This window comes from Notolepis coatsorum, assembly GCF_963971535.1.
Source record: "Notolepis coatsorum genome assembly, chromosome: 4".
NCBI lineage: Eukaryota > Metazoa > Chordata > Actinopteri > Aulopiformes > Paralepididae > Notolepis > Notolepis coatsorum.
The window spans coordinates 88,347,152-88,373,091 of NC_140168.1; the positions used below are offsets into that span (position 1 = coordinate 88,347,152).

Here is a 25,940-nt window from a genome sequence, read left to right on the forward strand (position 1 = left end):
TATGTAAACGTGCCAGATTGTAGCTATAAGCTAATTTCCATCTGTAGTCCCTTTGCAGGTTGATGTGAACACAAAACATGCAAAGAACATGCAATACAGAGACAATGAACAATAAAGACAATAAACAATGAACATAATCATGCAGTACAAAGACCACATGCTGGACAAAATAAACAACAAAAACATAAACAAATGTACATAACCTTATTACAACAAAACTCAATGACAATACACAGGACTTGACACAAACAATTAACACTGTATGGTGACTGCTCTTAAAATTGTATGTTATGTACAGTAGGCAATATTGCACGTGTGCGTGCGTGCAGGTGTCTGTAGTGTATTTGTAGAGGTCTGTGACCTAATTCACTCAATAGTTCACCCAATTCACGGTGACTATTTATACGGAGTAGAATGACATTTTGTTCATGCACTCACTCTCATCGGTTAACCTCTTCAGAATCCTTTCTCTGGTTGGCTAACTGTGCTGTGTTTGTGCCTGTGATTGGACAGAGTTTGACAGGCACGAGCTGCAGATCTATGAGGAAGTGGCTAAGATGCCACCTTTCCAGAGGAAGACGCTGGTTCTGATTGGTGCCCAGGGAGTGGGCCGGCGCAGCCTGAAGAACCGATTGGTGGTCCTTAACCCTCCCCGTTTTGGGACCACTATACCCTGTGAGTTTGTTACGTCTAACCAGATCACTGTCTTCTTCTGTTTGTTGGCCTCATTTCCGGTGTCTCAGTCAGTGTCGGTCAGTCCTTCCATCTGTCGGTTTATCCATCCGCCTCTTTAATTATAGAGTATATTTTTTAATTCCCTCACTGTCTCTCGTAAATTCAGTAGGTTGTTGTGGTATATACAAAAAATGCCAAGATATAGAGCATTACCAAAAAATGTATTTATTTACATCCCTTTTACTGCCCACTCACCTCACAGGATGGTAAAAAGAAGAATGAGTCAGATATTATAACAACATCAATGTTTTAGAAGGCTAAGTCAAACGTCATAACAATGGCAGCGTTCTAGAACAATAATTCAAATACAACAATGGCAGCGTTCTAGAAGAATAACTCAAACATAACAACAACAACAACAACAGTGTTCTAGAAGTATAACTCGAACAACAATGACAGCGTTCTAGAAGAATAACTCAAACAACAATGACGGCGTTCTAAACATCAAATAACAATGACCAAATCATCGTTCTTTCATCTCACAAACATAGCAAAGGTACGACCATTTATGAATCAAAATTCTATGCTAACTCAACTACGCCCCAAAACTATGGATCAAACTGCCCAAAAACATCAGGGAAGCCAACTCGCTAAATATCTTCAAAATACATTTAAATTAGATATTCGGTAGGCCAACTCTTCAAATGTTAACACTTTGATTGCCTAAGGCTAAATTCATGATATACCATCCCTTGCCAGCTCTATTTGTCTATGGAGAAGTTCCCCTTCTTTGCAGGGCTATAACTTTTTAAATTCTATTGCTAGATTGCCATTATTAGGGCCCATTCAAGGTCCTATATGTATTGTTCATGGTTCACTTTTTCATTCACATATTCATACTAAAATATGATCTAAAGTATAAGTATGTTTTCATCTCTTTCTGCAGCTTTCTCCAGAACGTGATTTATAGCCCCAAATGCATTATATTGATGATCAAATACAGTTTGGTAGCGATCGGTGCCAGATGAAAAATTTCAAATGGACGTGCTTCTAGAAGTTTCTACGTATCATCTGATGATGACCGGATGGGCGGGGGATCGTTTATAATTCCGTGGGCAACGTTATACCATTCATCAAATGTGGGTCAAATGTTCATCATAGCAGTTAGTGTCGAACATGGTAATACTACACGCTAAAACTCACCCCAGTCTCCGCGGGCCGTTGGGCGATCAGCGTGGGGTAGACAGTTTTCCATTATGGGATGTCGAAATACCCGGTCCATTTCCAGGTTGTATAATAGTATATACGTCCAAATCATGTTGTTTATCGAGTTATTGGCAACGGATCGCTATGTATTGTGTCGAGCTCGAGTCCCGGGACCTATAGAGAGTGCCCGGAAGTAATATGGGTGATCACCACTTCATCCACATGACTTCCTGTTTGGCGCTTCTGCCGATCGGCCACCAGATGGCGCTCTTGAACCGCTAGAGGATTGAGAGGAGCTCAGAACTGTGTGTGAAGGCTGCAGAGGGGAAATATGATTCCGATCACAGATTTTTGAAATATTGATATTAAAGACGAGTTAGGGCGTCCTCGGCAACTTTAGCATGGCTAGGAAAGACGCCTAAACACGTTTTCGGCACTTAAAGTGTTAAGACACAAATTATCAGTATTTTGGCTGCACTATTTTTATGCACTTCCTGTCAAATTCATGTGTCAGTTCTATGCTAATTTGATCTTACTACCTCTTATGCAGTGTACCGATTTATTCTATTTTACTAACTATTTTATTGCACTGCACTATTGCACTATTTTACCTATTAATCTATTCTATTTACTCTTTTATTACTGTCTACTTTAAAATAGTCATAGAATCAAACCGTAAACAAAGAGGCCTATTAAGATGTTAGATCCTAATATGAAAAACGATTTGTGATTTAATGCTCTATGCCTTACCTTGACTTTGTCTATTTAGCTGCTATCTATTTTATGCTCGTTTTATGCTTATTTTATGCATTGATCTGCCAATTTTGCCTGTTTTTTTTTTTTTTTTTTTTTTTTTACTGCTGTGAAGCACTTTGAGCAGCAATTCTTGTATGGAAGGTGCTACACAAATAGTGTATAATAATACAAGTGTATTATTATAATGACAGTGTTCTAGAAGAATAACTCAAACACAACATAATGACACAATGTTCTTGAGCGATAAGTCAAACTAAAAGGATACGTCAAATGTCATAACAATGTCAGTTTTCTAGTATAATGATAAATCAATGATGATAACAATGACAGCGTTCTAGAACGATTAGTCAAACATCATAACGAAGGCTTCATTCTAGAAGGATAAATCAAGTGAGATGTCATGACGATGCCAACATTCTATTAGGAAACGGGAGCCAAATTATAAATAGAATTGTATTGAAATGGATGGAGGTGGTGTGGCTGGGTAGCGCAGTGGACTAAGCACTCGCCTACCACCGCAGAGACTCTGGGATCGAATCCAGCTGTCAGCGGTACCTCCGGCTTGGTCAGTCGTCCCTACTAACACAATTGGCAGTGTTAGCTGGTGGGAAGCCGGTGGGGTATGTATGTATCCTGGTCGATGTAAACTGCGACTCCTACTGGTCGGTCAGGGCGCCTGTTCAGCAGGGAGGGGATCTGGGGGAGATAGTGTGAAAGCGTGAGAGTCCTCGCTGTCAGGTGAAAAGAAGCAGCTGGAGACTCCACATGTATCGGAGGAGGCATGTGGTAGTTCTACACCCTCCCCAGGCCGACAGTGGGGCAATGCGCGCAACGACCAGGAATTGGCATAACGATGGATGGGTAAAATATACAGAAAAGCCCAAAAATAAATAGAATAAAATGTTGTTGCAATTAATTTTATTGATACAATTTATTTAATTGGATTGAGTCACCAAAATGAACGTAATCCTCCCTTGTGTAATCTTCTTGTGCTTTAGCCACAAATTACATTGGACCTCATGATCGAAAGTGTACGTAACTATCTTCGTAACTATTTTCGGGAAGAAGTTTTTACGAACAAATTACGAAAATCCTCCTCCGGATGCCTGAATGCGCGCAACGCTGCGCTCCCCTGGATGAAGTACGTCACTCAATCTTAAACTGGAAGCATGTTCTCGTACACCTGCATTTGCATACAGAAACGCCCCGCCAGCTCCTTATTAGGAGGCTAAGCATTGCACCTCCGGTCACGCTGACCCCTGTGAGGACCGAGTGCACAGGACCGAGTCCACATGCAACGCGAAAGCATTTAGCAAAATTAGATTCGATTAAAATGTATTGTCATCATACAGCACAAGTACAATACAACAAAAATAAGTTTGGCATCTAACCAGAGTACAAAGAAATGTAAAAGTAAAGTGCAATAGTAACATACAATGCACAGGTGATTAAACTGGGTAAAGGCTTCATTTGGGGAAAAAATCATTGGTGATTGCGTTCACGTCGATTCAACAGACATCCTCGGAATTAAATCATTATAATAAGAAGAAATACGACAATATTTGTATCATTAACAATTACGTTTAACATTTATAGTCACGACTCAACGAACCATTGTGATGTCCGCAAATAAACAAAGGCACTACACGTGTATATACATGCTTATGTGTCAAACATCTGTCTTGCCTTTTTCGTTACCTTTTTATTTTTTTTAACTCCTCCCCCCTCCCTTTTTTTAACCCCCTCCCCCTCCCTGCCAGTCACCTCGCGGCGTCCCCGTGACGACGAGCTGGACGGGAACTCGTACCACTTCACCGCGCGGGTGGAGATAGAGGCGGACGTGAAGGCCGGACGCTTCCTGGAGCACGGCGAGTACGACGGCAACCTGTACGGCACCAAGATCGACTCCATCCACGAGGTGGTCGCCACGGGACGCACCTGCATCCTGGACGTCAACCCACAGGTTCGAGCTGCAGGGAGAGGCCGTTTCTGCTTGATTCTACTTCATTTACACTGACAGGAGGAGCATGTTCAGTGCTAGACTAACACTCCCAAAGTGTAGCACTGAACGGCACAGGAAGTCCTTCATTCCGACAGCCATCAGACTTTACAATGCATCTCTGTGCCTCACTGCATCACTGAGCACAGAGTGACAGAGTGACGGTACCATCTCCCTGGACTTTTACATTTAAAACAACATTGTCAATATTACACTTACTGTACACTTAATGTAGATCTCTGTATTTTTTACTGTATATTTTATATTAGATTGTAAGTACATAACAGAGGAAATGTGAATCCCGGACCGTAGTTTATTGTTATTTTATTCCTTATTCTTAGGCAGTTTTTTGTTATTCTTATTCCTGATTTGTTTTGTCTACCTAAATGTTTACTGTGAGCGATTTGTAGTGCCAAATTTCCCTCTGGATGATTAAAGTATTTCTATTCTATCTATATTCTATTGATAACCGCTGGTGTGGAGGGGGGGGTCACTACCCATTTAGTTTACATTCTGATCACTGACCGGGCCTTTAAATGTAATTTCCCGTCTGTCTCCAGGCCCTGAAAGTACTGAAGACAGCGGAGTTCATGCCCTACGTGGTTTTCATCGCCGCTCCGGAGTTTGAGACGCTCAAATCGATGCACAAAGCGGTGATGGACGCCGGCATCACCACCAAGCAACTCACGGTTAGTCAGCATTAACTGTGTTTTCATACACACACATACACACACACACACACACACACACACACACACACACACACACACACACACCAGGGTATTAACGATAGGTTATGTATATAACCTAGTTATATGAGTACTGGCTAAGCGTCCCGCTCTTCGCCATATTGAGATATACCTCATCTCCTGTACCTATTGTACTACATGAACGAAAACAAAAACACCCTTGCACTTGACCAGGCCCCGCCCCAGTGACGTCCTATAAGTCACCAGGCGTGGCCCCACTCGCCCTTCCTCTGGAAAAGTTTTTCCATCAGGGAAAAAAAAAACCTCAAGGGACCTCAGGGCGAGCTAAGAGCGGGACGCTTAGCCAGTACTCATATAACTAGGTTATATACATAACCTATCGTTATATATTCGTACTGGCATCGCGTCCCGCTCTTCGCCATATTGAGATATGGGGCAGAGCGGACGCGAGGCCCGACAAATGCACCCCCTGAGGACCCGCAAGCCCTACCACCAGGGGGGAGGGGAGTCCCGTCACCCCCCCTTCCTAGCGAAGAGGGGGCGGCAGTCAACTCCACCCAAGTGCGAAAAGGGGGCTCTAGAAACCCCTAAACGCACAGCACAGGCGGGACCATGTGTGACACAACACCTCGTGGCACACACCCACACAACCCTGCTAACCCACCGAAGGGCGGGAAGCAGGGGAGGTTCCAGACCTCAGAACCGCCTGGGAGACAGAACCCCCAGTCATGTCCATGAGGTAAAACCTAACGAAGGGACCCGGGGAGGACCATGAGGCCGCAGCACAGATGTCCTCCACCGAGGCCCCTCCTAATAGGGCGGCAGAGGAGTGGAGTGCGCCCTGACACCCCCAGGGGGGGGCCAGCCCAGCCAACGTGTAGCAAAGGGCAATGCCCTCGCACAACCAATGGGACAGGCGCTGTTTCGACAGTGCCTTACCAGCGCGAGAGCCACCGTAACAGACAAAGAGCTGATCGGTAGCCCTGAGGTCCTGAGTCCGGCTGAGGTAAGATCAGATGCCAATCAGATGTATGGAGGAAAGAATCCCAGGCGGCCACGGCATCGGTCCAAGACCTGCCCGACTATGTCCAGACGTAATCCCCACTCGTCAGGGTGAGGACCGCCCTGCGACATCACACCTGTACCCACATTCACCCTGCCGGGGATGTGGAGAGCCCTCAGGCTGCGCAGATGGAGAACGCCCATAGTCAGCCGACCGGTGCAGACGGGGGGAGCGTACTCCTCCCTGTCTGTCTATATACGACGCTGACGTCGTATTGTCCGTCCTGATCAAAACACCGTTTGAGGACCAGAAGGACCGCCTTCAATACCAACACATTGAATGAAGCGCAGACCGGGCAGCATGGTCTTGCCAGCTGCCCCCTACTGCGTTGGCCCGATGCGTCCCCAGTGAGGGAGGCGTCGGTGAAAACCGTGACGTGTGACAGCCTACTGCCCATGGCGACCCCCCTGGTTCCGTGGAATCGGGACAACGGTCCCTGATACAACCCACGAGGCAATCGCACCCAAGGGGGGACCCCGACAGAAAGGGCCGGTTTGATACGGGAGAAGCTGACATCATACCAGGTGACAAAAGCTCCCCCACTGAACACCCCTCCAGAACATGCTGAGACATGCAAGGTGTGTGGCCCCCATGAGTTCCCACACACCGTAGCCCTGCAGTGATATTACTACCACCCAAATCACGCGCGCCTGCCAGACCACTGCCGATCTTGCAGGAGTGGGAGGCACCAATGTGACACCCGGCCTGGCGAAGGCGAGGTCGGGGAAGCCTGCACTGTTTGCCTCCAAAAGGTCTCGAGCCCCCCTGCTGACAACACTTGTAGTTGACAGACCTAACACCAGGCTCAACCAAACACAGCTTATGGTGTGGGAGCCACTTGACAGCACAACATTCTCACAGACAGACCCAGGCTCAGCCATCAACTGGGTGTCAGCCCCTGTCCCCATGAGAAGCGAAACGTGGGGCCGCATGCGCTTCATTGAAGGCCCGTGGCCCGCAGCCAAAGGAAAACAAATCGGAGCCCCTTTTCCGCTGGTGTTGGGGGAGGGAGTGATCGGAGAGCGGGCTGCACACGGCAGGACGGCGACGGTTTCTCAGGCCGTGCTCATCCAATGTGGCCGATCCCTCGGCCGCCAAGGCTGTCGGCCTTGTGGACACCTGTTGACTCAACGCCCAGTGTACCTCCGGAGGGGGAAACATGGTCGCCGGTTGAGGGCCTCGCCACAGCCGCTGGCGAGGCCGTGCTCTCACCTCTGGCTGCGCGACGTGAGGCGGTGTGGGGCCTAGGTCCAATACCGCCCGCGCTCCAGCGGAAGACCAAAGATCCTCTGCGGAGAGGGGAGCCCTGAGGAGGGAAAAATTATTTTTAACTTCTCACCCCCTCAAAAGGTGATAGCTTGCGGTTATAGCTTGCGGCTAGGTCAAAGCTAATAACGTCAAAAACCTCGCGTGATGTTTCGACGTCGGCTGGCCCTCATGGCCCCGCCACCAGACACCATTTTTGACCAATTCGAACAGACCTCAGCCCATTCACCCATGAAAAAGGTAAACATTAGAACAGCGACCCAGCATTATAGCATTAGTATTAGCAGCGCGCTCCAGGATAGCCTGGAAAACGTCCAACTCAAAGTCACGTTTACCCAGATATCCTTCCCCTTGTGCCAATACACAACTCGGTTGTCTCAAAGGACAACAAGCAGTATTACTAACACCAGCGTTAATGCCTGATGGCACAGATCCTACCTGAGTGCGAGTTAGCTCGATAGCTACACATCGCATGTCGTCCCTTGCTCTGCTGTCACAAGACGAGGAAACACCAGGACAGACCCGGCGTGCCGTTGGAACATGCCGAGAAGATTCCAGGGGCTGGCAAATCTCCGGCGCAAACCCAACATTGTTCAATTTCTCTTTGCATTTCATTACACTAGTTACACAGGGTGCGATAGCACGTCCATGATGGAAAAACGAAAAAGAGGAAGGGCGAGTGGGGCCACGCCTGGTGACTTATAGGCAGTGATGCCACAGATTACTTGTAAAAGTAATCCGATTACTGATTATTGATTACTCCTTTAAAAAGTAATCCAAGTTACTTTACTGATTACTTGATTATCAGAGTAACTTAGTTACTTTGAAAGTAACTAGGTTACGAAGTCGTCGTCGTTCCCCCAACCGTTTTTTTTAAACGCTTTATTGAAAGTGCATAAATTGTTTTTAACTTGTTTCTCTGCACATAACGTAAATTGTTAAACTAGTGCTTCAGCTTCTGTACCATCAAGTATGGTAAAGCAACAGTCTATGATGCTCACAGCATTAGAGCAGCCAGCCAGTGGTTTTACAAAACCAGTGTATCCATTCACATCTAACAAATGCAGGCTGAACTATTCAATTATATCAACTGTAACTATTAAATTGTTTTTATAAATGTCTCTCTATAAACATACAATCAGTCTCTCTTTAACATGTAAATTAACTGTAAATCTGGCAAATAAGAGCTTTTGCTCTGCCACCATCAAATATACATTAATCAAAAGGGAAAGAAACAATCTCTCTCTTTTGCTGTTTGGCTGGCCTCCGAGTCCTCCTGTACCTACTAGTCGAAGCGTCGGCTAGTGTTGTGATTCCAGATGCTTTCAATGCAATTGGATGTGCTGTTTTTAGCGGTAGACAGTATTTTGTTTCCTCCGCATATGAACGTGAAGTAGTGACTGACGAGCGTTTTGGGATGGAAGTCTGAACAGAAACTCACTTTTAATTTTGCCAAGCGTTTTGGGGTGGAATTCTCCGACGACGGAGCCCTGCTGTCACACGATTGGCGCATATGTCACATGACGTGCTGTGAAGACCCGCCCTACTCTGCCTCTGATTCGCAGACTGTGGATGGGGAATGTGATTGTACCAAAGCAGAGTCACTCACAGACAGTGTCCAGTCACGCCGCGGCCCGCGGGACACATTCTTGTGTAACCCTTTCACTGCCACACTACGTCACTCCCAAAAGAAAAACAGCTCAAAATGTATATAAAATACTGCATTCCGCCTGCATTATGAATTTATGATGAGATAGTAACGAAATAGTAATGCACAGCCACTTGGACAAGTAACTGCAATCAGATTACTGGCTTTTAAAGATTAACGCGTTAGATTACTATTTTCGGGGGAAAGTAATCAGATTACAATAACGCGTTACTTAGTAACGCGTTACCGGCATCACTGCTTATAGGACGTCACTGGGGCGGGGCCTGGTCAAGTGCAAGGGTGTTTTTGTTTTCGTTCATGTAGTACAATAGGTACAGGAGATGAGGTATATCTCAATGTGGCGAAGAGCGGGACGCGATGCCAGTACGAGTATATAACCTTGTGTTTCTAAGCAACAAGGGTTTGTATTTCAACTTCAAATTTTTTATTCTATTTTTATTTTTGGGATTTCTGTATTTTTCACCCATCCCAATTTTGTGGTTATGCCAATTCCCTTCCTGGTCGTTGCGTGCATTGCCCCACTGTCGGCCTGGGGAGGGTGTAGAACTACCACATGCCTCCTCCGATACATGTGGAGTCGCCAGCTGCTTCTTTTCACCTGACAGCGAGGAGTTTCACTGGGGGAACTTCACTGGGGGAACGTAACGCGTGTGTAACGGATGTTCTCTGTGTGTAGGCCTGCCTAACACACGTGGCTCCTGCGTTGTGTTCTGGGCGTGGTGTAAATGACGAATCAGCACACATGGACGACAGTTCAATCCTTTATTCGATGGCCTGCAATGGAGCCCACCGACCTGTATCAAATGGGTGGTCGAAATACCACAAGAACAGCGTCACAAATATATCTCGTCAAGTCTCCCACGTTGAATAGTTGTTGCAACTTGAGAATATCAAAACCATTACATGTACCGCATGGCTTAACCACATCTCACATAGTAATTTAACATATCAAAACCATTACATGTACCGCATGGCTTAACCACATCTCACATAGTAATTTAACATACTAATCTTATTAGCAATGCATGAAACGTGAATGACAAATTACACAATAGACCGAACTCTTAAGGCACACATACCTGTATCAAATGGGTGGTCGAAATACCACAAGAACAGCGTCACAAATATATCTCGTCAAGTCTGGTGACAGAGAACAATAAATTGACGATATTACCACGGTGAAATACCAATTGTGCATATAACATAACCACACCATTCATTACAACACTATCGAGTCATTATCATCTGTTAACATTCAATTCACATACAAAATATATATACAACAGTGTAATACATAAAAGTGCTGCGCGCTACAATAATCAAACGTACCTCCCACGTTGAATAGTTGTTGCAACTGAATCCCCAAACCGGAAGAGGTTGCTTCTATCATCGCGCTAATAATTGACCCCGGAAGTGCTACACTCTCGAACGTGAACTTCCCAAGTTACATTCAAATAAAAGTGCCTTTGGTATAAAGAAATAATAAACAATTGTAAGCATTAAACATTTGTAAACAGGATTTAATAACATTTCAATCCTTAATAAAATAATAAACAGGATTTGGTGACATTTCAAACCCCAATAATAATAATAATAATCAATGTCCAATTGACCTGGTTACATTCACCCCTCCTGAAATTTCACCAACATCCCGTGTCAGCAGAGCAAGGGGGACATACAAAGAGAAAAAAAAATATCGGTAGTCTACCACTAACCTAGACCTGGCACCAGAGAAAAAGGACCTAGTCCCCCATTCAACTCAAAAGTCACCCCCAAAAGAGGTTCAGAGAATAAAAAAATTGATCAGATCTCAAAATTCCCTTAGATCAATATGACGCCTGATACGCCACACAACTCATGGCCCTCAAAGCTGTCTGATAGACACCTACTCAACCCAGCAATACAAAAGAAAAAAAACTGGCTTTGGTGAACCCTAACCTCCACCTCAACTCAACCAGTCACCCCTCTCAGAAATGGCATCTGAACCATAGATTCTATCAACCTGTTCACTGATCTCACTACTCTCCCTGTACGTGTCCTAACCCGACCATCATTCCCTACGTGAGGGTGTAAATCAGTGGGAACCGCAACACCCATGTCAGGTGAGTGCGAAACCCCTGCACCTGAATCAGTGTGCGCTGTGACAACTATGTCAGGTGAGTGAGAAGCCTCTGCCTCTGAATCGGTGTGAGCTATGACAACTATGTCAGGTGAGTGAGAAACCTCTGCCTCTGAATCGGTGTGAGCTATGACAACTATGTCAGGTGAGTGAGAAACCTCTGCCTCTGAATCGGTGTGAGCTATGACAACTATGTCAGGTGAGTGAGAAACCTCTGCCTCTGAATCGGTGTGAGCTATGACAACTATGTCAGGTGAGTGAGGAACCTCTGTGTGCTGTGCCTGTGTGTCAGGTGTACATTGAGCAATGGCCCCTGCAGGACTGGCCACTGGGCTAACCTGCTCTATCCCATCTGTCACAGCCAACACAGAATCAAAAGAGTCTGTAAGTGACGAGACCACAGGCCCCTCTACCTCCACAGAGTCGGTCAGGTCTTGTGCAACACCGCCCTCAGACCAAACTCCAGATGCAGGATCCATACCGTCACTACTATCACAGTCCCCCTCATCGGACTCTCCGTCATCAAACGCCTGACCAATCTCACTGGCGTCCTCCCCCTGCTCTAGCTCAGGAAATGGCAAGAAGTTGACCTCCAGCAAACGGTTCCTGTGCACTACCCTTGTGCGCCCCCCTACATCCTGAATCCTATAGACATGGATACTGGGATTGACACCAACAACTGTATACACTCCATCCTCCCATTTGTCAGCCAACTTCCGTTTTCCCCGCTCTCCCTGATTTGCTACCAGAACCCGATCCCCCACAGACAGGTGTGTACCCTTGACACGCTTGTTGTACTGTCGGGTTTGGTGCTGTTGCTCAACGGTGGAGTGCTTCTGAGCGATCTCCATGGCACTCTTCAGACACGAAAGCAGGGAGCCAGCATAGGAATCGTAATCTACAACTCCAGGGTCATTCAGGACCTGCCTGAACATGACATCCACTGGTAGTCTAGGGACGCGGCCAAACATCAAAAAGAAAGGCGCGTAACCCGTAGTCTCATGAACAGTGGCATTGTACGCAAACGTGAGTGTCTGGACCTGCTGCGGCCACTGGTGCTTCTTCCGAAGCGGGAGAGAGCGGAGCATGTTCCCCAGAGTGCGGTTAAAGCGCTCTGTCCCACCGTTACCCATGGGATGATAGGCCGTTGTGTGGGATTTGGCCACTCCCGCCAACCTGAGGAGCTCAGCAATCAATTTGCTCTCAAAATTGGCACCTTGATCTGCGTGTATTCTCTCAGGGAACCCGTACACACAAAACACGTTGTCCCAGAGCTTCCTGGCAACTTGTTTCGCCGTCTGATTAGCGCATGGGAACGCGTGCGCCAACTTGGTGAAATGGTCAGTCACCACCAACACGTCCACTGACCGCTGATTGCTGTCCTCAGCGGACCAGAAATCCATACACACTAACTGCATCGGCGCGGAGCTCTTGATGCTTTCAAGGGGCGCACGAGCAGCAGGCTCCGGGGACTTCCCATACACACATCTTTGACAACACTTGACATATGCTCTGACATCCCTCTCCATATCTGGCCAATAAAAACGTTGCCTGGCAAGAGAAAGAGTGCGATCCTGGCCCTGATGACCCGCCAGATCATGGATGCCCGACAATGCCTTGTCCCTCAGACTCAGCGGCAACACGTACTGAGTTCTCCTCTGCTTGGACACTTGGTCCCTCGTCACACGGTACAGGACACCATCACGGACCTCCAGCTTGTCCCACTGTTTCAACAGTCTGAGAACCCTCTGGTTAGCGCCGTGCCTCTCCCGTCTAGATGGTCGCTTTCGAACAGCGACAAAGGGTAGCACCCTAGAGATGCATGTGTCCCGTTCCTGACTCAACCGGAGCTCCTCAACTGAAAACATCGGTAAAACATCTTGACCCTCAGACAGATGTTGGATGTTCTGAACCAAACCCAGCGCTCTGGACTCAGCAGCACCAATCCAATCACACTTAGACTGACAGAGGGCTCTGATCTCCTCTGTCCCACAATCCATCCCGAGTAGTGAGCTACTCACCGTCTGGGACAGACAACTGTACCTAAAAACATCTTGCACAGAGTCCCCCTCAACTGCCCCCGCTTCCTGCACAAGAGCCGGGTACGGCTCCCTCAATAACCTCTGACTAACATGCTTAGCGAACGGGTCACGACTCAAAGCGTCCGCCACCACATTCTTCTTCCCTGGCAGGTGTCTGAGATCAAAGTCAAAAGCCGCAAGTTTAGACACCCAGCGAATCTCACATGCGTCAAGCTTTGGCTTCGTAAGCAGATAAGTCAACGGGTTATTGTCCGTCCAAACTGTGAATCTCTGACCCTTCAGCCAATGGCTGAATTTCTCGCATATGCTCCATTTCAAGGCCATGAACTCCAGTCTATATGCTGGATACTTACGCTGTGAAGCACTGAGGGTCTTGCTTGCAAAAGCGACAGGCCTGGCCTTAGACTCACCTCGAGGTACCTGCGACAGCACAGCGCCAAGTCCGTCCAACGACGCATCAACTGAGAGGACAAAAGGCTCCTCAAAATCTGGGTGGGCGAGCACGACACACTCCAGTAGCATTGTTTTCAGCCTGTCGAAAGCTTCCCCACAAACCGATGTCCAGTCGGCAGGGGTGAGCCTACGAAAGCTGCCAGGTGGTTTCTTGTCCTTAGGGGACCTCCCCTTCCTCTTTTGTCCAGCCGTAAGGGCGAACAATGGCTTCGCAACAGCAGAGCAGTTTGGGAGGAAATGCTGGTAATAGAATACCATCCCAAGAAACGACCTGATCCTACGGACAGAGGGTGTGCACCCATCAACTTCCATGAGATCTTGTACTGTCATGTTGGAGATAACCTCCACCTTGGAGGGATCAACAGACACGCCCCCACCACCGACCACATGGCCCAAGAACCTAACCTCCTGCTGCAGAAGGTGACACTTCTTGGGAGCCAGTTTCAAGTTGTTCTCCCTCAACCTCTGAAACACGGTGTGGAGCCTAGACAGGGCCTCATCTTAAGTTCATGTCCCCAAAGATTCCAGTCATCATTCTCATAAAGGCTGCAGGGCTATTACATAGACCCTGTGGCATGCGATTGTACTCATGCAACCCGAGGGGGGTTGTGAAAGCCGTGTACTTCTTGTCATCCTCATGCATTGGGATGTTAAAGAAGCCAGAGGTGAGATCCATCGTACTAAAGAGGCAATTTCCCCCAAGCGCGGCAAGACAATCAGACTGGTGTGGCAGGGGGTGAGCGTCCTTCAAGGTGCGCGCATTCAGCCATCTGAAATCAGTGCAGATCCGAACCCCCCCGTCCTTTTTCCAGACCATTACAAGAGGTGAAGCGTACTCACTCGAGGACTTCCTGATAATCCCCTTTTCCTCCATATCAGTGAGAACCTGTCTCAGCTTCTGATAGTGAGCCGGGGGGACCCTCCTGTAGGGCAATCGAAAGGGGCGCTCATCCACAAGACGGATGCGATGAGTGTATCCCTTGACCTCACCACAGTCTAACGAGTCCTTGGAAAAGATGTCGCTATATTCAATTATCAACTGCTCAAGCTGAGACCTGCAGGCTCCACTGACCTGGCAAGAACTGATGTCAATGTCACCGAGCCCGAGCTCTGACAAACTCCTAGCCGGCGGGGCCGAAGGACCGGCACAACCAGGGGCGTCAGGCTCTCGCCTTTCCGAAACTGCCTGCAGTCCCTGAAAAGCATCTAAGTCCTCAATCGCCAAACACACTGAAACATCAGCCAACTTGCAATTCCTTTTCAGTGTGATAGGTTTGTCAGACGGATTGACAACAGTCATGGGCACCCACCTATCTCCCCCAAGAACGCCTCGTGGCATAGCCTTGGAGTCTGTTGGCTCCACGATTACAGTGCTCCCAGGTGACATAGGCACCTTAGCGGGGAGTCTGCCCCAGACTAAGTGCTCGTGTCTCGGTAGGAGCGTCACGGCCTGGGTGAGCTTCACAGTACCAATTTTCTCGGGAACCGTACCGCCCCTCCAGCGCTCCACATTAGTAAACATGGACAGAAACTGCTCCACTTCCGGACTTGACTGAGGCTCTGGTCTCGATGCGAGATCCCAGTACTCACTACCACCCTTCAGGACGTGGGTAACATGTTTAAGGACATTCGTGCCAACTATCAGGTCATCATGTTGACCGGGCACGACCAACGTGGGTACAGTAAAGGAGACCCCATAAAGCTGCATGCCTAAATCATAAAACCCATCAGGCCTCGTCTCCAGACCACCACAGCCAATCAAAACAATATTTTCTTCAGGCTGCTGCTTCCCAGGTAAAACACCCCCAGAGCGGAGCTTCTCCACTGCATATTCACTGATACTGCACGACATAGAGCCAGTATCCAACATGCCTCTAAGCTGAACACTCTGGTTGACAAGGACTGAAGCATAAAACAGGTCACTGAAAGCTTGAATCTTTTGAGTTGCTTGAATGATCGTACGAGAACCCTTAGGTGCTTTGGCACACTTGTCTTCATACAAGTGAGCAAGATCAGAGACATCAGTGAGGGATTCATCCATACCACCCACACCACCCCTCTCTAGGTGTGAGTTTAGTCGTTTAAAGGACGAGACTGACCACCAGTGCTGTCACCAGGCGGAGTCTGCCGCTGGTTGTGCTGCTGAGGACAATCCCTCTTCCAATGACCAGGAGACAAACATGCTAGACACCTGTTCTCCCCTCTGCAGTGGGAAAGAGTGGAATGGTCAGGAGAGTTACAAACTCTGCACAACCGGCGCTGTGTGTCAGGCACCCGAGCTGTGGCGCTGGCTGGCACCTGAGTCTGCACTGTAACTAGGCGGTCTAACAAACCCACTAGACTCCTCATGTAGTCATGGCCACCTCCGGAACCATCTGTGGGTGCTGGGGACGGTGCCGGAAACACAGAGGCTGTTGCACTCAATACCGGTGCGTCACTGACTATAGGCACATGACACTGGGAACGAACCCTGCGCTCTACCGTACCTAATTCAAACTGTCCACCTGCAGCAGTTCGAGACTTCCTGTCCTGCATGTGCTCATCGAGTCTCTCCTGGATCTCGCAAGCAGACCATTGCCCAGCAGACTTGAATTTAAAAACATTAGCCAATGACTGATCAGGGCAGTGTTTGATAAACATCATGCTGACCTCGTGACTCGGGTCCTCGATACTACGGCCTTGCCTCCTCAAACACTCATCAGCTACTTCTACTGTCCTATTTAACCTGATCCAAAACTCCATAGCATCTTCACCAGGCTTTGGTAGTGTACTATAAAAGTCCGCCAGGGGCATGCTCGAGTATGAGAGTTCACTAAAATGTTGTTTTAGTATGTCAAAAATCATGTGAGGGTTCCTTGTGTGGTCAATAGACTTGTTGTTACGCAACTTTATCCTTACCACATCCCCTGCTTTACCCATGAGCTTAGATAGAATCTCCTGTGATTGCTCACTAACTGGAGTGGCTCGTTTCCTCATGTATGAGGTAACCAAATTCTCCCACTCATAAACAGTGAATTTGTCTGAATTATCACCCCTGAATATAGGGGGCTCTCTGGCGTCTGAGTGCACGACTATTCGGTGTGGCACTGTCACCTCTGAGGGGCGCTCAATAGACCTAATGGTGTCTGTGCTCCTGCTAAACTGCAGCTTAGCTGTGATGGACTCGCCAATCTTTTCTGCCAGCTGTGTGATGAGCGCACTTAACTCTGGCTGTTCACCTGCTAGTCGCTCACTAACTGGTGATTGACTTGGCCCGGCACGGTCCACACACTCTAACACTCTAACACGATTCACGTACCTCGTGGAGGTAAGCTGTGGAGTTTCAAATGTTACGGGATCTGGTCCGGTTGCCTCCGTCTCTGAGAGCCGGTTGTAAAATCCCCCCCCCCCATCCAAGTCCATCTCTACTACCACATCTGTATTCCCACCTTCTGCCATTGCCCTACTTTCACCCTTAGGTGCTTTGGCTTAACAGAAAAAAAATTTAATTACTGCAGTAGAAATAAGAAAAAAAATTAATAGGAATGAAATAATTACATAAGAGATTAACCAATTAACTGAATACCTAAATGTCTTTTACACATTCACTGGCATCCTCATCTTCATGTCTTTTTTCTTCTTCACAAGTTCATTGTCCTCAAGGGCGGCTAGGTGGTGTAGTGGTCTAAGGCACTCGCCACCAGTGTGGAGACGCTAGGATTCGCGTGTTCGAATCCAGCTCTCCACATTGTTTTTCAGTTTGGCTGGTCGTCCGCAGTAATACACATTGGCCGTATTACGGGGAGGGAAAAACTGAAGGGTGGGGATCGAACGTTGTGAACAAGCGACTCCTACAAGTCGGTTGGTGCGCCTGCGCAGTAGAATCAGGAAGTGTCGGGGGCAGCGTGAGCCTCCCACGCGTTACTCCTCGACACTGAGAGGTCGAGCTGCGCAGGTGAAAAGATGCGACTGCTGTTACCTCAAGTACCGGAGGGGACTTGTGCTATGTATGACTTAGTCCTCACTGCAGCCGGCTTGTGGGAGGCAAGAAACAGCGTTCGTGACAGGGGAGGGTTGAATTGGATGATACGAAATTGGGATGGGAGAAAATATAGAAAATGGGAGAAAAAGTGGATCAAAAAAAAAAACAAGTTCATTGTCCTCTTTAATTGTCTTCATTCACAATTTACAAAACAGTGGCCTGTCCTTCTCCACGTAGGGTGAAAAGTTCTTTTCACCGGCCACTAGATGGCAGCGTCGACATACCTTCACTGTACTGAAGCCTCGTAGGGTGAAGTTCTTTTCACCGGCCACTAGATGGCAGCGTCTCACCATTGATGAGGCTGTGACTGTGGAGTCACTGTGGCTGTGGCTGTGGCTGTGGCTGTGGCTGTGGAGGTAAGCTGCAGTCCCCGGCGAACGATCAGATGACGTTCTCCCTTCTGCCTTTGACGAGTCTTTATCCGGGTCACGGCACCACTGTAACGGATGTTCTCTGTGTGTAGGCCTGCCTAACACACGTGGCTCCTGCGTTGTGTTCTGGGCGTGGTGTAAATGACGAATCAGCACACATGGACGACAGTTCAATCCTTTATTCGATGGCCTGCAATGGAGCCCACCGACCTGTATCAAATGGGTGGTCGAAATACCACAAGAACAGCGTCACAAATATATCTCGTCAAGTCTCCCACGTTGAATAGTTGTTGCAACTTGAGAATATCAAAACCATTACATGTACCGCATGGCTTAACCACATCTCACATAGTAATTTAACATATCAAAACCATTACATGTACCGCATGGCTTAACCACATCTCACATAGTAATTTAACATACTAATCTTATTAGCAATGCATGAAACATGAATGACAAATTACACAATAGACCGAACTCTTAAGGCACACATACCTGTATCAAATGGGTGGTCGAAATACCACAAGAACAGCGTCACAAATATATCTCGTCAAGTCTGGTGACAGAGAACAATAAATTGACGATATTACCACGGTGAAATACCAATTGTGCATATAACATAACCACACCATTCATTACAACACTATCGAGTCATTATCATCTGTTAACATTCAATTCACATACAAAATATATATACAACAGTGTAATACATAAAAGTGCTGCGCGCTACAATAATCAAACGTACCTCCCACGTTGAATAGTTGTTGCAACTGAATCCCCAAACCGGAAGAGGTTGCTTCTATCATCGCGCTAATAATTGACCCCGGAAGTGCTACACTCTCGAACGTGAACTTCCCAAGTTACATTCAAATAAAAGTGCCTTTGGTATAAAGAAATAATAAACAATTGTAAGCATTAAACATTTGTAAACAGGATTTAATAACATTTCAATCCTTAATAAAATAATAAACAGGATTTGGTGACATTTCAAACCCCAATAATAATAATAATAATCAATGTCCAATTGACCTGGTTACACGTGCAGAGGTTCACACTATTTCCCCCAGATCCCCTCCCTGCTGAACAGGTGCCCAGATCTACAGTACCAGTAGGAGTCGCAGTTTACAACGACCAGGACACACACCCCACCGGCTTACCACCCGCTAACACTGCCAATTGTGTTAGTAGGGACGACTGACCAAGCCGGAGGTACCGCTGACAGCTGGATTCGATCCCAGAGCAAGGATTTTGTCTTTCAACTTCCAATTTTTTATGAAAAGCACGAAGTCCCTTGTTTTATGTATTTATTTATTACCCGCTAACAATTCATGTCAAATAAATCTACACCATAGATCAGGGGTTTTCAAACTTTTTTATACTACGGCTACATTTTATTTAGGATTTTTCTTTTGGCGACCCCATACTTAACACATTGGGTGCCGGACCCCACATATTTCGGGTTAACTCGCAGAACGTTGGGCGCCAAACCCGAGAAAAGTCTGGTTTTCATCGTTATTTTTTTTATTCGCTATATCCATCCAGCCTGATGTTATCATTGGGAATTGGTCTGAGATTGCAAACGTCCAATACCGCCGCCTAACGCCTTGCGGCCGCTATTGCACTCCATTTGAAACTATGTGGCTTGTTGTCTGGGCCGAGCTGCGGCGTGCGGGCGGGGTCTCAATACTCCGGCAAGACAAGTGCTTATAACGGATGCATCGACGAGGCTCGGGCCGTTCATGTTCAATGCTGGATTACGTTGGAAACACGATCGCGATCAGTATTTGGAATGGCGATCAGATAATTGGATTATTCTTTTTGCAGTACATCATAGACAAGGTAAGGACTATATGTTATTAATCTTGCGTTGATCCGATAATTATTTTCCCGCGATCGGAGCGTGTGTCTGTAATGTACTGTGTAGCGTATTCCGTTGGTGGCGATCGAAGCATAGAAAAACGTTGCTAGCTTTGATTTCAGATTGATTATTGATCCGGGCGAGGAATGGCACGATTTATAATGAAATGCAGTAAACCGCTGTTTGGCGGCGTTTCCTGGGATTACACAGAATCACTCTAAAACTATACTCATATTCACCACTGTATAAAACGTAAATGTATGGATGAAAACATTTTCTGTTTCCTGCATCTTGACCAGAAGAAACTCACTGACAATTGACTATGTTATTAGATCCATAGCTATAATATTTAATAGTTTTTAGCACTGCAAACACCGGCATTTATCCCCATTGAACAAAGCGCTGGCACACACGGCCATACACCCACAGCGACCTCTGGCGCTGAACCTGTTAATGTATTGCGTAATTTCAACCTGGAATTAAGGAATATCAAAATAAAAGCACACGTTGTTGAACTTGATCATACATAATTATCAGAAAATTTTATTACAGCACTATGTTATCAATACACATTTATAAAACGAGGCCAAATATGTTGCCAGAACATAAGACATCGCGACCCGTAGTTAGAGAACCGCTGCTGTAGATGTTAACTTTATCTCAATTACAAGCAATCTAGACAGCATGTACAGTATGGTTATTATTTTCCATTTACCTCTGCTAGATCACATTTGTCAATAAAAGTTTTTTGTGATAAAATGTGATGTCTGTAACATTATAATCAAGACATGAATGGAATAAATCGTGTTTATCTTTAGAAATATAAATGAAACAAAGTGGAGGCAGACAGTGAAGGTACACAGTGAACCTTTTTGTAAAAATGTTAACATATTTACTTGTTCACCTACATTTCCCACACTTTGGGGTCCAGTGGACCTGAACACAACATTATTTAATCTGAATATGTAGGGTGGGGCACAGTGTGCACTCACAGTGTGTTCTTTTATACGTTCCTCACACAAATAGTCTATTTGCCAACACAATGAACCCGGAAATTTTGGAACCACCAAACTTTTATGATAGATATGGATAGTATGGGTCACCAGCACTTAGAAACTGCCGGATGCTAAGTTTAACATGTTGGGCAATTTTTTTTATTTGCATAATTAGCATACATTTGTTTAATCACCTAAATGGACAAATCTCGGAAAGTACTTGATCAATTTCAACAATGTTGGAGTGGTTTTGGGGGTTATTCGGGATGCTGAATCCATTGATGATACTCAAGAGTTTTGAAATTGCAATATTTACCAAATTTCTACAAATTTTGGTGCAATATTTGTGCATTTTCAGTCAATTAGAAAGTTTTAGAGGACACTGAAATGATTACATTTGGACAGCACAGACATTATGTATTCACAATATCTCTACTGACCCCAAATAGTTCATATGGTAATGTCATATTGTCATAGTACAGTAGATAGGCAGGTGTATAAAGATTGCGTTGTCAAGACAAAGACTCAGATGTGAAGGGCATCCGCTCTTTTATTTACTACCTGTAACGTTACAGCAAGGAAAAACACTAAAACTGGTCAAACTGTGTACGATAACATAGCTTAATAAAACAGAAATAACAAAAGAAAGATATTTACATTACTCAAGCATATAGGCCACAACATAACAATATGTGCTTCCTCCTACTGCATAGTAGTAGATAATTACTTCTCACTCAGAAAGTGGCTACAGTGTTCAGAACTCTGAATCCACATCATCAAACTCCTAATCATCAAACTCCTCCCCACTGTCTTCATCTTCCTCTGAATTTACTTTAATGTCATCACTTATGGTCTTCAGTTTTGGAGCTCTGTTATCATCACTGCGATCTTGCACAGCATTGTATGCTGACCAGTCCAGGGGAAGAGGGGAAGATTGGAGCTGCGAGAACCAAGCAGCATCCTTCTTCTGTGCTCTTGACACACTCTGTGTGATGGCATCTTGGATAGCATCAGTTCTTGGGACTTCTTTCAGAGCTGGTGGTGTCATCTTCTTGGGGCCTGTGTAATGTTCGATCACAAAACTGCTCTTGTGAGCCAGACAGAGTTTCCCAGCGTCAAGCTTTGTCAGACGAGGTAGTTTTAGTGACATGACCCCACCACCAGGAGTGGCTCCTCCAGGGAACAGAATACCTGCAGGATTCTGCACAAACTGAGTGGCCATGGCATGAGAAGTGAAGACCACAAGGTCAAAATTGTCACCCCAACTGTGGATGGGGCCAATCTGCCTCTCCAAGCCAACTGTGCGCAGATACTTATCTGGGTACTCTGAAGCATATTTGGCAGCTGACTTCCAGAACCGTATGACTTCATCATAGGTGGTGACAATGCCATGCTCGTTAAGATTATTGACCAGCTCTGCGCTACCATATTTATGGTAGAGTCTTACGGCAAGCCCCAGGGTTGTCTGATTCCAGCTCCCACTGATGTGCTGCTGAATGCACTGAGCGAGTGTAAGTGATGGTTTGGTCACTTTTCCTTCCTTTGATACCAGACAGGAGACAAACTTCAAAAAGGATGGACTTGTGGCTTGTATGATCTTGTCATGCTGGAAGCTGCCACGGTCATATTCACGGTGCAAGGGAATATTCTGCACCTCAGCTTGCACTCTCTTCACAATTATCTATAAATTCTGCATCTTCTGAAACATTTATAAACAAAAAAATCATTAAAAATGGCACCAAAATGAGTAGAAATTTGGTAAATTCCAGTAAATATTGCAATTTTGAAACTTTTCTTCTCTTAAGTATCATAAATGGATTCAGCATCCTGAATAACCCCCAAAACAACTCCAACATTGTTGAAATTGATCAAGTAGTTTCTGAGATTTGTCCATTTAGGCGATTATGGAAATTAATGCTAATTATGCAAATAAAAAAAGTTGCCCAACATTTACAACTTAGCATCCGGCAGTTTCTGAGTGCTGGGGATCCGTACTATCCATATCCATCATAAAACTTTGGTTTTTCCGAAATTTCCGGGTTCACAATGGGGCTCTATGGGATGGCAAATAGACTAAAACTGAGCCAAGGCCAACAAGTCTCAGGTTAAACATATTATTCATTGTATCATTTCTAGTAGTAGTAGTAGTTCAGTCATCACACACAATACAATAATATGCACAATCATTCAACAATCTTTGATTTGGCAGTGACTAAAAAGGTACCGGCTGAAGCATAATGCTTAAATACATGCCTGTCCTATATTCTTAACAAACTTAAGACTCCCAAACGGTATTCAAAAAAGATAATAACAAAAAAGAATAAATGTTTCTCTTTTTAGTAAAAGTGAAAACGGGTCCCACAGACCCCAGCACCATACAATGGTTATAGATATCCTTCTTTAAAAGGATAATGAGCTAAACACTTGTGTATAAATGCGTTATTTATTCAGTGTCGGGAATATCCTCACTATAATCTTTGTGATTGGACGACATTCCGAACGGGTGACATTCCGCCTTTTTTAATCCTCGTTCCATGATCTCATCAAACCTAATCAATATAATTTGTAGGAATCCCGGTAGCCTTCTTTCACAACCAAAACATCTCTGGAAAATATCACCAGGCTGTACCACTAGCTGTGTGTTGGCTGTGATTCAATGAATATCAAAGGATGAACAAATAGGCTTATTATCCACGCCGAGTCGCAGACATTATGGGAAATGTGCTTACCGTCTTCTCCAGAGTCAAACAAGAAGATGGATACCAGTTTCTTCTCTGTGCGTTCGGTAGAAAGCTATCCGGCTGCAAGCTAGCCTAGCTTAGCACAAATTAATAGGAGCAGATACTGACCATTAGCCTAGCATAAAACTCAGTGAGAGGTGTTTTGGCCAACAGCTGGGCTAGTTGGTCCGTATCCGCTTTTATTAATTTGTGCTAAGCTAGGCTAGCTTGCAGCCGGATAGCCTTCTACCGAACGCACAGAGAGGAAATGTATATCTATCTTCTTGTCTGACTCTGGAGAAGACGGTAAGCGCATTTCCTATAATGTTGGCGTGTTGTTTTGCATGACATGTAGCCTATTAACCATTCAAAGGGCATTTCCTGTTTCATGTCTACTAAAATGGTAAATGGCTGCATTTATATAACAGCTTTTATCCAAAGCGCTTTACGATTTGTTCCTCACATTTTACCCGTTCACTCACACATTCACACACCGATGGGCGGAGGTGCCAACGAGGCATCACACACCATGCGAGGTGCCGACCTGCTCATCGGGTTAGGGGTTAAGTGTCTTGTTCAAGGACACTTCTACACACTGCCCGGGAGGAGCGGGAATCGAACCGTGAACCTCCGGATCTACCTCCTGAGCCACTGTCGCTCACTCACCTGGCTTGTGTGTGTGTGTGTGTGTGTGTGTGTGTGTGTGTGCGTGCGTGCGTGCGTCCAGGACGTGGACCTGAGGAAGACAGTGGACGAGAGCGCCAGGATCCAGAGGGCCTACAGCCACTACTTCGACCTGACCATCGCCAACGACAACTTGGACAAGGCCTTCGAGACGCTACAGGCTGCCGTGGACAGACTGTGCTCCGAGCCCCAGTGGGTCCCGGTCAACTGGGTGTACTGAGCGACCCCGTGACCCCATGGCCGACCTCTCTTAAACTAGGTCACAGTGACTACCGGCATGAGCGTGTTTTTAAACCAGAGGAGGGGAGACTGGAAACCATGCAACCTTTTTTCTACTCAAAACTCAAAGGGAAAGAGTGTTTATTTATTTTAGTGTTTGTAACTTTTTATGAAAGATCTTTCTATTCATATACCAATGTGAAATTTGACGAGGAGAAAAAAAGAAAAAAACATCTCGGCCAAGCGCTCTGGCCATAATTTTTTTTAAATGTATTTATTGCTGTCGTTATGTTTTTGATTTTGTAGTTGCCCCCCCCCCCCTTCTTGAGACCCAATACTTCCCACGGACGTCTGGAGAGACTTAAGTTATTGTCGCCATCACAGCTCCAGGATGAAGGAAGGAGAAGCCATGGATTTCCTTTTCCCACAACTTCTAGAAGGAAACCGCTCGGCGTCGCGACACATCATCGCCATGACAACCCGCGTTTCTGCGGCAACGAAAAGCTTTTTTTGTTTTTTTGCCCCTCTCTATATGGAAGAATTGTCCAGTGTTCCCGAGTAACCTAGCCTAAACATCCTTTGACCACCATAGGATTGTAACTTGAGCAAAACGTTATTGTTTGAAATTACCCCTCTCTCTCTCGTGTACACTTTCCTCCTCGGTATATAAAAGAGCTTTATATTGTACTTCTTCAAGATCAAACACTGTGTCTCTAGATACGTTTTCTAACTTCTAGTCATTTGTCCACATTGGTGACCCTCTATGGTTTATTGTAGATTGTTTTGTCTCCCATGATCCTTTTCTGCATTCTGTTTTCAACCAACACTTTCTGAAATGTTCTTGTCCAACTCCTTCATTCATAAATAATACATGTTTAGTATTTGTGATTGTGGCACCCCTCCAGCCCCCCCCCCCCCCCCCCCCCCCCCCCACACGCACACACAAACAGTATCCCAATAGGCCTACTACAAATAAAGTATACATGTCATCAAAGTTCAATCAGGATGATATTAATGTAAACAACATAATGAATTTGTAATTTGATGGAAAAAATCCTGTTGAAGTCTTCCCATTCTTAAGCTATTTGGAAACATGATTTTGATCTCCGACGTA

General features: G+C 45.9%; 1 protein-coding gene across 2 annotated transcripts in view; it reads left to right on the plus strand.

The window, feature by feature from the left end:
- Window positions 1-25,719, plus strand: part of pals2b (protein associated with LIN7 2, MAGUK p55 family member b) — a 164,967-nt gene extending 139,248 nt beyond the window's left edge. For both annotated transcript variants that reach the window (XM_084313150.1, XM_084313151.1), the window contains exons 11-14: window positions 514-675; window positions 4,398-4,600; window positions 5,197-5,325; window positions 24,651-25,719. In XM_084313150.1, the coding sequence (XP_084169276.1) occupies window positions 514-675; window positions 4,398-4,600; window positions 5,197-5,325; window positions 24,651-24,827 (671 nt within the window). In that variant the 3' untranslated portion in view covers window positions 24,828-25,719. The remainder of the gene's footprint in view (window positions 1-513; window positions 676-4,397; window positions 4,601-5,196; window positions 5,326-24,650) is intronic.
- The last annotated feature ends 221 nt before the right edge of the window (window positions 25,720-25,940 follow it).